We start from the raw sequence: 17,536 nt of genomic DNA, 5'->3' as shown, positions 1-17,536 counted from the left end.
TGTATGTGTTAAAACTTTTTAAAATATGTTTTTATTATTATGATCACAGACATTAAGAGTGTGAGCGTGACAAAAACTTGTCTCCGCCCGTCTGACATTCTTTGAGACACAGCTAATTTTAGCCAGAGTCATTGAATGGATCTCTCACTTAAATAAGCCAGTATTTCCGTTGAGCCAATTTGATGGAATATCCCCTTGATTTTATTCGGATTTTAACTTGATGTTACAATTTGCAGCATATTAGTACTTCTAGCATTTCCTCTGTTTTCTCCTGTGTTTCCGCTTCCCTATATTGTTGAGTGTTTGTCCCCAGTTTGTGCCCCCTGGCTGTTTGTGTGTTTCAGGCTACCTGTGGCTGACCTACTTTCTACTCTCCCACCAAACAACTCAACCACCTGCTGCCCATCATCTCTGATTGTCATCTGTGCCTCTTCAGTATTTGCCAGTTCATTGTTAAACCCATAATCGTAAATGACTCAGCCAAACTTATACATTGCCTTTATGCATACCTTTTGTTTTTGTGACTCTTTAGTTTTTACCTGAACCTGTTTTTCTTGAGCCTCAGACCTGCCATACTCATCTGTGCCCCCCAGCCACATTCAGCATTGCCCTTTGTCAACCTGCCGATAATTTACTCCTCCAGAACCCCTAGTGCTCCACTCTGCCCTAGCCAGACAATTCCGTGAATCAAAGAGCTGATACTCAGCCTTAAACTATTCCACTGTTCATGGCACTATTAGTCTGCCACCGCCTGCCTGTACATAACTTTCCCACTTAGAGCCACTCCAGAGATCTACCTTGGCCTGCTCAACAGTAGACATAGCGCCATTCATTCTATTGGCATCCTGCTCTCTCTCTCTCTCGGCATGGCTAAACTGGCCACCTGGAAGAGCAGGAAGAACCAGATGTTGGGTGAAGGCTGGACAGATGTGGTGAAATGTTTTAAAGGTTTGGTAGCAGCTCACCTGAGAATAGAACACGCCGTCTAGACCCTGACCAGTAACCTGGAAGTTTTCAGGTCTCATTGGGGGATCAGACAGGTTTTATGTTCACTGGAAAAGGGCGGTTCACTGGTCCTTCTTTTTTAACTGGGTACAGTGTGTGTGTGTGACATGTAGTGTTCTTTTGTAAAATATCATGTGATTGAAGTGTTATTTATTTTTTTGCTGATGCGATTATTGGAAAGATCATGAAATGAACTAAATAAAAGTTAATTTAAAAGTCAAAAATGTCTCTCTCTCTGCACTGCATGCTGGGCGTTTGGTGGTAGAGAGTTTGGTGGGCGTGTGTGAGTTTGTTTTTCTCAAACTTCTCTACTTTACTTAACTGTGTTTTTGTATGATTGTGTAGTAGTTGTTAGTTGTTGTTTTGCTGTGGTTGTCACTGAGACACGGAGTGAGGCTGGTACTGCAGCAGGACAGCCCAGTGGAGCAGGTGTTGTTGGCAGTAGGAGAACAGGTGGGACACAGGAACATCTCTTATGCCTCATGCATGAACAAAACGGTGGTCGTTTTTTCTGAAGGAGCAGAAGTTTGTGTCTCAGCTCATAGAGAGCGGCCTGTTCATCAAGGATCAGCTTGTCCAGGTGTCCCCACTGGTGGTGCCTTCCACCCGGGTCATTGTGTCCGGGGTACCCCGTTTATCTCCAACCAGGTACTCGAACAGGAGCTGAAGCACTTTTGGAAGATGGTGAGTGGATTCCGGCCAGTGACTGTAGGGATTTTAAACTGAAACATGTTCAATCTCTGTGGAGACAGGTCTTCATGTTTCTGAACTCTCTGACCCAGACTCTGGATGTTTCATTCTGGGTCAAACATGAAGACGGGTTCTACATTGTGGTGTATGCCAGTTCCGGTGGTGCTATTTATGAGAAGGAGGTGGTGGATTTTAGCGATACTAACACACACCCCGAACGTGTCTTTCGGCGAGAACTTGTGTGAGCAGTTTCTGGTGTGTGCATGCAAACGTGAATGTGGCTCTGAGGAGGCTATCAGAGGACATTTGGCTGCAAAGCTGTTTACCCCAGAAACAACCTCTGATTTATCATTTTACTGAATGGAGAGTAATGGACAGTGTGCTGTGCAGGGGGTGGTCTGTATTATCTATGATGTCCAGCAGTTTGTTTAGGGTCCTTCTTTCTTTCTGATATAAGAGATACTAGCTCTGTGCCCACCACTGAGCCAGCTCTCCTCACCAGTCTGTCCAGCCATGTAGCATTCTCTCTTCTTCATGCTGCCTCCCCAGCACACCACAGCATAAAAGAAGGCGCTTGCAGCTACTGACTGATAAAACATCAGCAGCAGTTTCCTGCAGATGTGAAAGGATCCCAGCCTCCTCCGCAATAAAGGCTTCAGGATGTTGTGTTTGTTGCTAAACAATAGTGAAGTAGAGGACATCTCTGCATTTGCATGTGGATGGATGCATACACAAACAACAATGGCGAGCATGAACTCTCTCGGTATGTAATATGGTTGGAGACTAGGGCAGGGCAATAAAATTAAAGAGATCATTTATCCAATTTAAATTTAAGACATGATCGATAGAACTTATTCCATCCATGTTTTGACAGACAACACGAACAGCCAATGATAACGAGAACAGAGCCGAACAAATCATGTGGCTGGAATAGACCCATCCACGTCAGGTTAGGTTGACACACACAGCACATAGTGTAGGAGCAGGAGCACATGTGCTACTGTTGGGCTCCTGCATAGAGTGAAATGACTCTGCATTGACGCAGTGACAGAACATAATCAATTCTTATTTTCCACTGTGTTCATTGTTTTAGCAGATTTCCAACACTGAATAATTATAACCCCCACTGCCTCAGGACAGGACAGACGCACATTAAAGGTATGGTCGTCCTGTATGTGTCAGAGTCTCCTGTCGGAGTCTGCTTCCTCCTCACTCCCCCTCTGACCTGCGCTAACTTTACACTTTAACAATTAACACCATCACAGATGACGTTTACTTTGTGTTTGTTTGATTCACTTTTATGAGACACATGGTTATACCTGCTATACAACACAAGCCATAATGTGATCAGTTTGTGTGTGAAGAATGACAGAGACGAGCACACACACACTCTTGCAGACATAAATTCTTCCCGCAGATTGACTCAACACAGTGTTTTAACATCCTTGCCGCTCGACTTCGTGTCCCTGTCTGCTCTCACAGTGGGGAATCCAGGTAAATCCACATAAATCCAGCTCGTTTGTCTCGCTTGCCAGCGAGTTTACATTGACCATCACCACAGGTGGAATAGAGGGCTTATATTTCCAGTTTGTTTTAGTGTCCGCTCTTTAGCCCTGTTACCTTAGCTGCAGTTCCTCCAGTGTAGAATGGACTTTTCTGTTCACCCAGTGAGATCAGTTTTTCCCTTCAATAAATAAGGCTTCCTCGACTGTCTTGCAAATCAATCAATCAATCAATCAAATTTTATTCCTATAGCCAATTTGTCTCATAGGTCTTAACAAGGTGCAACATCCTCTGCCCCTAACCCTATACAAGAGTCCCTCTTAACAGGGGAAAAAAACATGTGAGGGATCCCTCTCCCAGGACAAAGACATAAAAATCCTAATCCATAGGTTATAATGTGATCTTCCCAATGCGTGCAGTACAAAAAAGATAAAAGTAAGTAGAAAAACAAAGACTACACAGACAGAATGACACTGGAGAGGTTGCCACTCACATTTTCACCATCTTACGAGCAGGAAATGCATACAACTTCTATTCTGACAGTAAGATAGCTTTGTTTGTTTATGGGTTGGATATATATGGTGAATGGTCTGTATTTATAAAGTGCTTTTCCAGTCTGGATGACCAGTTTTCATTTTCAATCTGCAATTGAGTTTTGTAAAATGTCTTGGTTTCGTTGATATGCTTTCAAAACCCTACTTAGCTTGTCCTTATATAAATCTGCCTAATATTGCAGACTCCGTTGATACACACCAATAATTTCACTGACAAAGTTTCAGCAGAATGTGATAAAAATAATTATATTAAGTAACAGCACAAGTACCTGGTTACACACAACAATTTTTGGTAGATGAACATCAGAATCAGAATTCCTTTATTGTCCCAGGATTGGGAAATTAGCATTGCAACAGCAAGATAATCAACAAGCATGAAAAATGAAGAATAAAGAGTAATATATATATAAGTTAAACAAGATTTCTGATTTGGTGTTCAACCACACATTTTTAAAACTTTATATTCCAGTTGATACAACTGTCCTTCCTTGTTGGAGGCTTTTAGAGTTAAATTGTCACAGACTCGCTTTTTACAATCAACTGACTCCATAAGTATTAAAACAGACAAAAATTGAATGTCCAAAACAATTATTTATGATATTCTCTGTAATATGCATTCATGCTTATAAGCTTTTGATGAACCTTCCTTTCCTCAGCAAAATCCTAGAAAGAGCAGTCGCCACCAATTGTAGTTATTATTTAATTTTGTATATTTCATTTGTAGTTGGTTTTGCCTCAGGTATCTTGGTTCTCAAGATTTCCTATTTTTTAAAAAGATTTTCAACATAGTCTTATAACGAAAAGAGAGCTGTAGTTGCTAGTGGGAAACCAACAGAGGACCTGCAGGACCCAGTGGAAGGGGCAAAAAATTACAGAACTTTTCAAATTTCCAGCAGTGAGAGTGTGTGGATGAAAGGTGGATACTGTGACCTGAACAATATACTGAGAGCTCTGCTAAAGCAGGAAAAATCCATGGCCCATGTCCATTCTCAAATCGCCTTAAAAACATTTGGCAAGGTTTGCATTGATATGGCCCTAGATGAGCAATGCAGGCTCCATATCAACATGCACGATGCTAAGGTAAAAGAAAACAGAGACATTTTAAAAAGCCTCATTGATGTGACCTGTTTTCTAGCCAAACAAGAGTTGGCCTTTCGGGGAAACGATGAGAGCAGTGGCTCTGCCAATCAATGGAATGTTGAACTGTTACATATGTTGGCAGAAAATGATGACAAGATATACAGATCAAGTTAGTCGAAACCAGGACTGCGTGTCAAGTAAGTTACGCATTTAAACACAAATGTGTTTACTGGCACATCAAATCAGACCAGAATGATCTAATTAAAGCCTTCTCTGATTTTATCAGTTGTCATATAAAAATGATATATGTGCAAGATCTTTTGTAGCATTGGAAGTTCACTGTTGAAGGGCTCACATAAGTTTTCAGCAAGCCTACAAATCGCACACATTTGCTGGAATACACTTTGAAATGCTGCACCCCAAAAGCATCCTCTGTCCAGTGGAACTCCAACTCCAGGTTGGTACAAACTATCCTCCACCACCTACTGGATTCCTGCCACATGTTCCAGAAGATGATGGAGATCTCGGAAGACTGGGATGGCTGGATGGAGGAACTGGATTTCCTTGGCTTAGTTGACTGCAATAGATTTGCAGAGATGTCAGCTAAATTTGATGATGGCCAATTGAGAAACGTGTCCAGATATTGAAAATTCTTTCATCTCATTAGATCTGATTGGACTATACTGTGCTTACTTTTTTGACACGATGATTTGATGATCTGCTGTCCTGGAGAGGACATTTTCTGCATTACATGGTCTATTTAAATAGCGCTTTTCTATTCTTGATGACCACTCAAAGTGTTTACAGTACAGTTTCTTTGCATATATGGGCAGCACTTTTTTTCTATGAGCGGCAATGGAGAATGTGGGTAAATGCAGTCCTGGTCTCATTACTAAACTACAGAAAATATCCTGGGTTCATGGATTGATTGAAGCACATTGGTCGTACACTTAACACAAAAGCCTGACTCCTCCTCACTGCTCCTCATCTGCTTTCTGCCAAAATTATTCAAATGCCTCCACCAGTTCACTACTTCCACTGAACACAGTTATGAACCAAAGTAATATATTCAAGCATAGCTATTGGATCTCATTAAAAGGGTTTAATTGTAATTTTCATTTCTTTTACAGTACCTGTTTTTATGTTTTTTTATGACTGTGGGTAGAGCAAGATTTTTATTGATAATCTTTTATTACTTAACTTACCTTACCAATCAAGAAATAAAAGGCTGGTTTGGTCCTGTGTGTCTGTGTGCATACTTATGATTAAAAACAATAGAAGTATAAAGGCTTCTTATAAGGAACACAGCTCCAACTAATACAATTGACAATGAGTAATTTTTACAGTGTGTGATCATGCATTGACAATGGTCAATAATATTGGGACACAGAGGGGGTGGGAGTCCCCTCAAATTCTAGGGGCACCATAAATGCTAGGGCCATCTCTGCCTACACATTGATATTTGCAAAAACTGCAAACATACTGTACATGCTCTCCGCCGCTCATGGGGCTGAGGGGGTAAAATAAATCGTTCTCTAACCAGAAGGCCAGCATTTTGTTCCAACTCTTTTGCGAGAAATCCCCCACTCTCCTTTTTCCCGTCGCACAGTCCAGGGAGAGCCGTCCTGTGAACCAGAGGGTCGCCGGTTCGAGTCCCCCGCCAGACCAAGCAAGCAAGGCACCGAACCCCCAACTGCTTTATGGACGCTGTATAATGACTCCCCTGCACTCCCTCTGTAATGTGTGTGTGTGTGATCTGAGGGAGAGCAAGGTAAATTTCAATTGTGTGTAACTTACTGTTCATGCAACATAACTTCAAGCAAGCCTGCCTGGAGCAGACTCCAGATAACGCAAAAGGCTGCCTAAGAACTTCAGCACAATTGGCCACGACATAAGGTCTGACCCGCAGATGCACAACAGGAGCCATAAACCAACAAGACCACTTCACCCCCTTTTCATGGACTGGTAACACAACTGGGCTTTATTATTATGCTAGGCTAAGCAAAGGACTGTTGAATTCTATTTCATGTGATGTTTTTTTACTTTTGTTATTGTGATATTTGGTAATATGTTATTTGAAAGCTAATGTTAGTTATGTTATGCTGTTCACTTTCTCTGCCTGCATCTAACTGCTTTCTTTAACCTGGTACCAACACCTCACACACTCATCTCCACAAACTTAACACATACGTATGATTTCAGCCACATGGTCCCACCACTCCAGGGGGCCTTTTGTCGTCAAAGTAGCCAGCTGCCACGTTGAATCTCATTCACACACACACACACACATCTGCACATCTTTCTATAATAAGTACACTTTTTGTTAGTTTGTGTGTTTATACTTTTATTATTTTCATAATAAATGTTTTTCTTTAAAACACGTCTTCATTAATGTTGCATATTTGTGAATTTTGCCAACCTCTGCACTGTCAAGAACTCCATATCCTTGAACTTTGCTAGCTATTGATGTGGTAATTTTGGTTATAGTTATTTATTTAATTATTAAATTCCAAATTTGTAGCCAGTAATTTCATGAGACTTATTCAATAAATTGGCTATCTTTCCCCTTCCTTGGAAGGGTTGTGCCCATATTTATCTTTTATCAATTAAAGTTATTGATTAATATTAATATTTTTAATATTAATATTTTTCTGACAGCCAAATTTATTGTATGCCCAAAAGCACACCATTTAAGATACAATAATCACAACAGTAGGTAAAAAGATTTTGTTGCCTATTTATGGGAATGTTAATAGAAGAGCTGATACAAGACAAACCCACATCTTAACTCTTTTAATAGAACTTTTATTTGCAATGTCCCTGTGATAGTGTCAAGTCATGTAATAATAAATACCATAAAGTAAATAACACCTGAGGTCTTTATTTTACAAAACTTCTACTGCTTTGCCTCTTTTTCAAGGAGAGCAGAAAGACTTGCTGAATGCGTGGCTGGAATAAAATAGAGTTCAAGTTCTTTTCGTCCAAAGAGACTGACAAACAATTCACTATACACGCAGATGCTTCTAATATTATTCAGAGGACCGATGTGACAAGTGAGCGGAGAGGGCAACACCCACATTGAAATAGAAGAGAGTAATAAAGTTTTTTACAGTACAACCATGGCAAATCAATACAATCTTCCTTAACTAATAAAAGGTCAACTGTCTGCTAATAAACACCTATAGATACAAATTACAGATAGCTATACAGTTCCTTCTCCTTTACTTAGAAATATATATGTTTTACTTTCTCCTAAGTTGGCTAAGAGTGGTCTGTTGGGTTTTAGATGGCTGCAGTGTAGAGACAAAATTAAAAATGAATGTATAAGTCATGATAAATGATGTGAAGCAACGTGATTCAGAATAGGCTAATGCAGCTTTCAGTAAACACTCATTTTCAAATACACGTTTATTTACAGGATTTTAGAGCACATTTTATTTTAATGTGATGTGGAGCTACTCCTAGTTTGCTGCAACACTCCAGTCAACATCCTTCTGGTCCCAGCACACAAGCACTCACACCCCTTGTGTCCACAATGACCATTTACCTCAACAGTTCAACGTGCTTCTCATCTCAGTCAGATGTTTATGTCACAGACATCTGTGGGGGTAGTTGAGAGGTCCTGCCTCTCGCCAATGTTCTTAGTTTCCACAGCAACAGAGTTTTGCTGTTGTGCCTGTCTGAGACTGTTTTCCAGCAACAGCTCAATTTGTTCCTGACATGCTCGAAGGCAGTCCTGAAGAGAGACAGTGAAAGTTATTATGGAAATTGTTCAGTGGGAGTGAATGTAATGTGTACTTGTCATGTCAGAGACAGATGTACCTACTGAGTCACTCCTGATGGTTTGTGCAAGTTGCTCTGTCAGTTTCTGTGCCATCAAGGCATTTCCCACCATTTTTATCTGTAAGCCCTCCACTGCTGCCACCATGCTGCCTGCTGCTACCATGGATGGAGGGCTGGCTATGAATTTATTATCTGCAGAGCATCATAATACAGCTTACGGTTAATGTGGCACCTTTTATATAGCTGATGATGAAAACAAATAAGAAGCAAACACATTAATTATTCAAACCTCCGTAGTAAAAGATGTAAGACTGAAATTAGCTCAGTGTTGAAAGAGTGTTTTTTCAAATCATAAATCCAAATTTAAAATCCTAGAAAAATCATCACAGTTGCAACCATTTTCTCTTACTCTCACAATCAAGAGGTAGACATTAGACAAAAAATGTTGAGAAGGTGAGCAATCCGAGCCTTTATGTCTACACTCTAACAGGTGGGACATTTTTTGCAGGGCAGTGGCATAAGGGAAAAAAATCACTGCAAAGGTTTCCTTCAATTACTTTTAAGATTTAAGTTGATTCTGTGTTAATTTGCAGCCGTGCAAGATTAGCTGCCCCATCAGCAGCCTTTTCCCCATTAAAGGGATAGTTCACAGAAAAATTTAAATTCACTCACTATCCACTCACCACCTAGCACGTGCACACAATGTACATTTTCAGCATTACAGGTCACAGTGGAAAATAAAGCTAACAGCCTTTGGCTCAGGAGGTCAACTGTCTGCTAATAAACACCTATAGATAAAAATTACAGATAGCTATACAGTTCCTTCTCCTTTACTTAGAAATATATATTTTTTACTTTCTCCTAAGTTGGCTAAGAGTGGTCTGTTGGGTTTTAGATGGCTGCAGTGTAGAGACTAAATTAAAAATGAATGTATAAGTCATGATAAATGGTGTGAAGCAAATCTATGGGGGCTTGAGCCCCTGCCCTTTTCCTTCCTCAAGAGAAAGCGCTCTGGGGTGCTCTTTTTTAAAAAAAAGTTTTAATTAACATTATATTCCCTATCAAACAAATATTTGAAATGTAATAAAAACCAAAATATAACGTCCGGAGATGAGACTTTGCAGAGTTCCAATGCCCTCTCCACCCTCCATTACTCCAGCATAGTGGTGAGCACTGGAGCTGTGGACATTTAGATTTACTTAGATGCAGTATGGCGAGGATGGCCCTGCTTCGATGCAGTGACAGAACATAATCAATTCATGTTGTTTTGAGCAATGTCCCGCCAATGAATAACTATAATGCATATTAAAGGTCCGGTTTATCCAGGAACATAAATATGAATTCAGCAGGTTTTAATAAAGATCAGTTCTAAGTGTGAGTGATTACAAAACATCAGAGGAGCAGGCAGAGTAACTTGTTGACCTGCGGTGCAGTGGTGCTGCCAGTGGATGATTTTGCAATTTGCGGGCCCAAGGCAAACACAGGCATGGGACCCTCCGCATACGTTGTTCTCCATCTGTTTTCAAATCTTATTTATCTAAGAAAGTCCTACTTGTTACTTCTTCCCAACCCGACCAAACATATTAACAGTTTAACAAATGCACTCACGGTGCGTACACAAACAAAGGCTCCGGGGGCCCCACCCCCGATCACTCACTCAGAGAGACACACACAGTGAGATCAGTGGAAATGGTGAAAACTGAGCTGCTCCTCCACTCTGAGCTGCTCTCACTTTAACTAATAACTAACAATCCTCACTAGGTAACAGGACCTGATCACTACATGAAGTAACTCACTGTTTGTTTGATTCCAGAGTAGGGTCGCAAAATTTTGGGAATTTTCAAAGTTGGAAACTTTCTATGGGAATTAACAGGAATTAATGGGAATAAATCTGAAATTTACAAAATTGGAGGTTGGCCCTCAACAGGGAACTTAAATATAGTTGGGGAAAATATATTGTAGCATAATCAACCAGATTTACTTCACGTACACTCTTCAATCACATGCACACAGCACACTGCTTACTGCAGGGCTATTGAGGCCACACCCCCTACATGCACTGTGCATTCCTCCATCACATGCACATCTGATTTCAAGACTACTGAAGCCACACATTTGAGCCTGAACTATCTGAAGTCAAGTAAGTTTTGATAATAATATGGAGTAAATATATTTGATCTATAATAGTATTGATGTTTAACTTGGAAATATTAAATTAAAAATAGGTGATAAATGTAAGCTATTTTTCATTTCGTTGACCATTTAAGAGGCTAGCTTATTATGGTGGCGGTAGCTACCTCAAATGTGATTCTGTTTCTTCAGACTCCTGCAAGATGGTTTTCTGTAAACATACAAGAATTCATACATCACCAACACCAACTATAGTTCTGTTGAAATGTCATGTTTTTTAATTGTATTATTTTGCATGGATGTCTGCTGATGACAAAACAAAAATATTTATATTTGGATATGATCCAGTTTGTTTAAGTTACCCCCAATTTACAGTTAATTCCCATAAATTCCCAATAATTCCAATAAATTCCCATAAATTCCCAATAATTCCAATAAATTCCCATAATTCTCATGGAAAGTTTCCAATTTGGAATATTTCCAAAATTCCCCACCTTAACTTCCCATGGAAAGTTTCTGGAAATTTACCGAAAATTTTCCGCTCCTTTGCAACCCTGTTCCAGAGTTTATGAGACTGCATTTAAACATCATGAAAAATGAGTCATTCACATAATGTGTGCGCTCGGTACAACATCAGACGAGACGCTCACAGTCAGGTTAAAATGACCGGAACGACACAGATTCATGATCCGACACCATTGATGACACATGATCATCATCTATATAATCCCAATAAAAACGGAACAAATGAACGTGAACTAGTTAATTTTCATCTTTATGACCTGAACTAGTTCTTATAAGTGTGAACTGGTGCAACACTTCTCTTCAGTCTCTGTTTACACCCTGAATCACCTTCGTGGATGCACTCATGGAATAGTCCATTGTGGGGGGGGTTGCAGAGACACTAGTAACTTGTGAATTATAGGCGTTCTAATGCCGTTTTAGCGTATGGACTTTTAGAAGGAAATGATTAATAAACAAAAAAGTACTTTAGGGGGCCCCTGGTAGTTCGGGGGTCCAAGGCAATTGCCGACTTTTGCCTAATGGTTCAGTCTGCCTCTGGGCGCTGCCAAGGGGGGGCAGTAAAGGATATAATCAGAGTTAGTCCTTTTAAGCCTTGGGTGCAGCACACAAGTCTAACACTCTTACGAGTGTCTCAGTGGCACCGACTTTGGGGAAAAAAGAGCTAATGAGAATGCCACCAGAGAGCGATATATACCTGTGGCACACAGCTTTGCAAAGGTCTGAGCGTGCTTCCTGAGTATGGTCCTGCTCTCTCTACTGACAGGCAGCTGGGACAGGAAGTGGTCGATGAAGTCAAGGGGGGTTACTGAAGCCAGGTCCCATTTGAGTTTGTTCAAAACCAGTAACTCCATTTGCTTTGAGTGGATGAGAAGAGATGGACAGAGGCACAAGTTAAAGTATTATCAGAGATTAAAGGTTAACACAAACAGGAAGTGACATTACAGTATAATAGCTAGGATAATGAAATGTGATGATTAACCCTGAATGACCTACCATCAGCTGAGTAGGTGTAATAGAGTTGTCTGTGTAGATGCAGAGTTTCTCAGCAGTGAGTGGGATTGTCTTCCTCAGTTTGGATGCCAGGAACATACAGGCAGCTCCCAATAACTGAAGATCGTTCTTCTTGGTGGGTTCCACTGACAGGAAGCGGTCTATGTAGTTCATAGCCAGTGGGAAAACTTCCTCCTCACATCTTTGCTCCTCACACACCTGAACAGACGAACAGGACACCAATTCTGCCTAAGTTACACCTTTTAATTTGTGACATGGAGCATTATCCTGTTGGAGGGAGCCATTAGAAAAAAACTATTTAGATTTTTAATGATTTAAGTCAATGACTGATTGCCAACCAAACATTGCTCTTCACAGCTTCTCTAATGTGAAAAGCTGCTGTCTTACTCAGTTTCATATAATGTACTGAGAAGTTTAAACAAAAACCAAAAGGTGACAGACTCCAGTTCCATACATTTACTGTAAAATACAGGCATAACCTAAAGTTGACATGAAATTAGTTTTTAGTAGGATTAATTTGTTATAGATGAAGAAGACCACCTCTTTTAGTTCCTTCTTATATTTAAAAGTACAACTTCTACTAGGCATCGACACTTAGTTGGAAAACGTTCATGCTGGACCAATATCGTTTTGATTGTTATTGTTGGTAGTGATCGTATTATAGCGCTGAAAATCATAAAGTGCTGTGTAAGACGCTGGACTACCTGACCCCAGTATATAGCGGTGCTCCTGAGCTGCCTGAACCTAAAGTTGTAACTTAATAGTGAAGTGGGGGACTATGCGGGACTTACACACAAACCCTGGTACCAGCTCTTATTTGATTTTTATCTTTGTACAACACGTAAAGCCGTATATTGGATTTAACTCACCTCCAACACCCAGATAGCCACTATCCTCCTCATGTACGGAACTATTTCTCTCTGGACGCATTTGAAATAGTTGGAAGCTGGGAGGTACTTGTCTTGAGCTCGCAGGAGCGCACGCAGGACCCGGTCAGTCAACAGGTTGGAGTCCCGGTAAGCCCTGGCAGGCCTGTCCGCCTCACGGCACAGAAGCAGAGACTCCATGTCTTTCACCCTGTCTGTGGCGCTTTGTGTCATCTCTTTCCGTCGAGTCGCTGTGGTGACCAACTTTAAAACAAGCAACGACTTACCTATGGACAATAAACTAATACCCGCTCCACATTTTGTAGGAAATCATGCTCTTCCTATACTACTATTTGTTGGAGAATCAGCTTTCTTAGACGCCGGTTGGGATAGTTATGGAGAAATATGGTAAATTAAACAATTCCTGGTTACTTTTCCCTGTATCACCACGTTGCGTTATTTAGTTTCCGTCGAGTTATAGGTGACTTTCTATTGTCGCACAAGGACAACTGAGTGAACATGCGAGACATTCGCTTCTGGATGCTCTCGTACTGAGACGCAGCAACCTACATCCTGAGGGAGCGGCACTGCTCCGCGATTTATTATTTCACCACGTCAGGTCCCACAGCATACATAGTTAACATATCCGGCTACGACATTTCAAAGTAAAATACTACTTCAAATTAAAAGATTAAAAAAATTATTGTCCTGCATCATCTGATAAAGCTCACATCAACACGTTTTATCTAAAGGTCGATTCATCAATAATAATATTATTGAAAGACTTTGGGGAACAATCTGTATTACATTTTTATAATTGAGATGATGATTGTTTTATTGTTGGGTAAGGTTATTTTTGAAGAAGTGTAAAAAGACATCAGCACATTGACAGTTCATGCTGAGTCCTTAAAAATGCTACAATTACTTTATATGTATCACACAGTGGTTCATTTTGTTACTCACAGCCGCAATGAGTGCAATTATTATCTTAAAATAATTATTACTGTTTTTTAATCTTCATTTACATAGTTTTTTTCTATAACATCAGTCAAATAGGATCATGTGGCAGACTAGAACCATGCAGTCTGCATATGATCTGCATCACACTGTGTTGGCAGTTTTTCTTGGCAATAATAATTGAAAATGACGAAACTGTATGTATGGTACATCTACAATGAAAGCAGCCCCCCACTTGGCTCAGTGTGAAATGCTGACAATGCTTGCTTTTAGCACCTGAGCCAGAACCTATTACTACATTTCTCAAAAAATAAAGTAACCCAGAAGTTGGATGAATCTTGCTGACTGTGGGAGTCATTCATTTCAATTCAATTCAATTTTATTTAATTTTATTTGTTATAACATAATATAAATTATCTCAAGGGACTTTACATAAAAGGTCAAGACCTTAAAATCTTATTATTATGATCAACCCAACAGTTTCCACAATGAGCAGCACTTTGGCTACATTGGAGAGGAAAAGCCCCCTCATTAACAGGGAGAAAGGAGAAAGGGAGGGGGAGAGAGAGAGGCGAGAGAGACGGGGATCACTTGTGCACCATCAGGTATCAGCTCTAACTAGTTAAAATGTAAACAATAACAGTGTAAAGGGTTATTGATTTTAATTGATAACAGTCAAAATTAAAATTGTCACAGGGGGGCAAGACAGACTTCATCTCTGGCTTTGCTACCCAGCAATCACTTGACTTCCTAGCTGAAACTGAAACCTGGGTCACACTGGCCAATACACCCAACCCTTCTGCTCTCTCTCTGCCTACTCTTTCACCCACACACCCAGACACACTGGTAGGGGTGGTGGTACAGGTTTACTTATCACCCTCAAATGGAGTTTTTCCCTCTACCTGCTGTCACATTTTCCACCGTTGTCTTTTGAATTATATGCTGTGAGAGTAACTCATCCAGTACAATTAACCATTGTTGTTCTCTACCATCCACCAGGTCCTTTAGGAGATTTCTTGGAGGAATTAGACGTCCTCTCAAACCTCCACTCTTACTCACAAAGCCAGTAACCACATCAACCTTATTTTCACAGGTCCGTAAGTCCTCCCCAGCTCTGTGGTTGTCTGACTTGCCAACGGAACCACTATGCAAGCTTCAGAAAGAAAATGATGAAAATCTAAAAATCCAGATCACCTATCAATCTCTTCGGCCCTCCTTCTCTACTTCTGTTTTGCTCTTCTTCCTTTTTTTCCAAAGCACTTGAGCGAGCTATCTTTAATCAACTCTCTTCCTATCTTCACCATAACAATCTTCTTGACCTTCACCTGTCTGGTTTCAAGGCAGGCCACTCAACTCCACTGCTTGGTTTAGGGTTTTATGCCTGGTAAACTGCCATCTGATTTAGGGGAGGTAGATTGCAGACTGATCTAGTCTATATTATGGTATCATTTATATTTCCTGCATGTTAATGGCTGCAGGGCTAGACAACATGACTAAAGGAAAGGAACAAGATAGATAAATTAGTATCATTATAATTAATATGATATCATCATTAACATTCTTGTTTGACAATATTGATAATTATCAGGATAAATGTTGCATTGTCAATATTTCTTTTAATATTAAAGACTGGTTATTCATTTATTTATCTTCGTCTTGGGTGAAGGCTGTGGTCTTAGTGGCAAGTTGCATGTTGCCGCCGAACACTACCCACTTCACCCTCCCCCTCCAGACATGAAAGAGAACCTGTGGTGAACCCCAGTCGTCACAAAAAGTTTAGTTTGTCCAGCCCGGACGACAGCAAAACATGGCAGCCTCCATAATGTTTTAAGTATTAAGGGCCCATTCTATGATAAAGAAAACAACAATTCATGCAATCTAGATTGCACACCAGTGAAAACATCACCGGGATTATTTCATATTTAATTTCTTTTAAAAATCCTTTTCACCTAAATCTTACACACTGGACCTTCAGGTTGCTCTCTATGGGCAAAGATAGTTTTTTATTTTTTTTTATTTATGTCAATTGTGATTAATTTAATTAATTTATTCTATAATTTAGTTATTTATCTGTATTAACTTTTATAAATATTAATATTATTTTATTTTATTTTTTTAAACATATATTTATTACAAATTTTGTTACAAACGGTGAACAACATAGAACAAGAAGGCACATACAAGAAACAACAATAATAATAATGATGAAAATTAAGTTAATAATAACAAGGGGATGTATACAGATATATAACTACATGTCCATACACAAACACATATGCAACCACTTATACCCACAAAACAATTATCACTGCGTGTGTAAGAATCATGGTGGTAGAAAAAATAAATACATTTAAAAAGTATATATATATACTACCAGGCTCCTCTCCTGTAGAACCAACTCCCACTCTGGGTTCGGGAGGCAGACACCATCTCAGCATTTAAAGTTAAACTTAAAACGTTCCTTTTTGATAAAGCCTATAGTTAGTTCTGGATCAGGTGAGTCCTGAACCATCCCTTAGTTATGCTGCTATAGGTCTAGACTGCTGGGGGAACTCCCATCATCCACTGAGCACCTCTCCACTTCTCTCTGTCTCTCAGCCCCCCCGCATTTATTCATTTATTTATTTAAATACATGTCAATGACTATTTCACTTTGTAATCCCATAGTCTCTCTCTCTCTTTTTCTCTCTCATTTCAGATATCTCTGTCCCCGGAACCTCAGGACAACAACTTCTCCTATTACTGTCATAGTCAGTCACCTATCCTCCCACTTCTCAGTCAGTCTCCCATCCTTCCACCTCTCAGTACTTTTCCATGGACTCTGCCTCTGCTTCATCTGCCAGTCAAGCCACACCCTCTCACCAATCCAACCCAGCTGCTCCTCATCACCTGCAATCAGCTCAGTATATATTCACCAGCTCCACTCTCAGTCAGTGCCAGATTGTTCTACGCCTTCATGCAAGACTTTCCAGCAGTTATCTCCGGACTGATTCTTCGTTGCCAACCCTGCCTGTTCCTGACTAACCTGCCTCGTCCGAAACCTGGTAATCACCTCTGCCTTCTGTCCCTGACCAAGTCTTCTGCCTGTTGCTGTCTGACCAAGTCTTCTGCCTGTTGCTGTCTGTATTGCCTGCCACCTGATCTGCTAAGAGCTGAGAATAAAGACTGTTACCAACTGTCCATGCTTGTTGTGCTGCATTTGGGTTCAAAACCATACCCGTTACAATTACTAATTACAATATCACAGTAATTCATTATGATATCAAATGTGTCTGTTATCCATAATAATTAATAGTCTTTACACTGTTGTTCACTTTTTAACTAATCAGATCTTATACCTGATGGCGCTCAAGTGTCCCCGGTCTTCTCTCCCCTACTTCCCCCTCCCCACTATCCCTCTCTCTTCTCTCCCCTCTTTTCCATCCATCTCTC

The 17,536-nt window shown here is 40.2% G+C and overlaps 1 protein-coding gene across 2 annotated transcripts; it reads right to left on the bottom strand.

Moving 5' to 3' along the window:
* Nucleotides 1–7,621: 7,621 nt before the first annotated feature.
* On the bottom strand, nucleotides 7,622–13,758 carry LOC109642994 (G1/S-specific cyclin-D1-like). 2 transcript variants are annotated; one of them, XM_020107977.2, is made up of 5 exons: nucleotides 13,151–13,758; nucleotides 12,264–12,479; nucleotides 11,965–12,124; nucleotides 8,655–8,807; nucleotides 7,622–8,568 (listed from the first exon to the last, which is right to left on the bottom strand). In XM_020107977.2, exons 1-5 carry the CDS (start codon nucleotides 13,379–13,381, stop codon nucleotides 8,537–8,539), a joined length of 792 nt encoding a protein of 263 aa, XP_019963536.1. In that variant the 5' UTR covers nucleotides 13,382–13,758; the 3' UTR covers nucleotides 7,622–8,536. The 2 variants fall into 2 exon arrangements, with proteins under 2 accessions (XP_019963536.1, XP_019963534.1); XM_020107975.2 differs by having other exon boundaries at nucleotides 8,659–8,807; nucleotides 13,151–13,757.
* Nucleotides 13,759–17,536: the final 3,778 nt, after the last annotated feature.

This window comes from Paralichthys olivaceus, chromosome 10 (genome assembly GCF_024713975.1).
Source record: "Paralichthys olivaceus isolate ysfri-2021 chromosome 10, ASM2471397v2, whole genome shotgun sequence".
Lineage (NCBI taxonomy): Eukaryota > Metazoa > Chordata > Actinopteri > Pleuronectiformes > Paralichthyidae > Paralichthys > Paralichthys olivaceus.
This window is presented reverse-complemented; position numbering and strand designations above follow the sequence as displayed.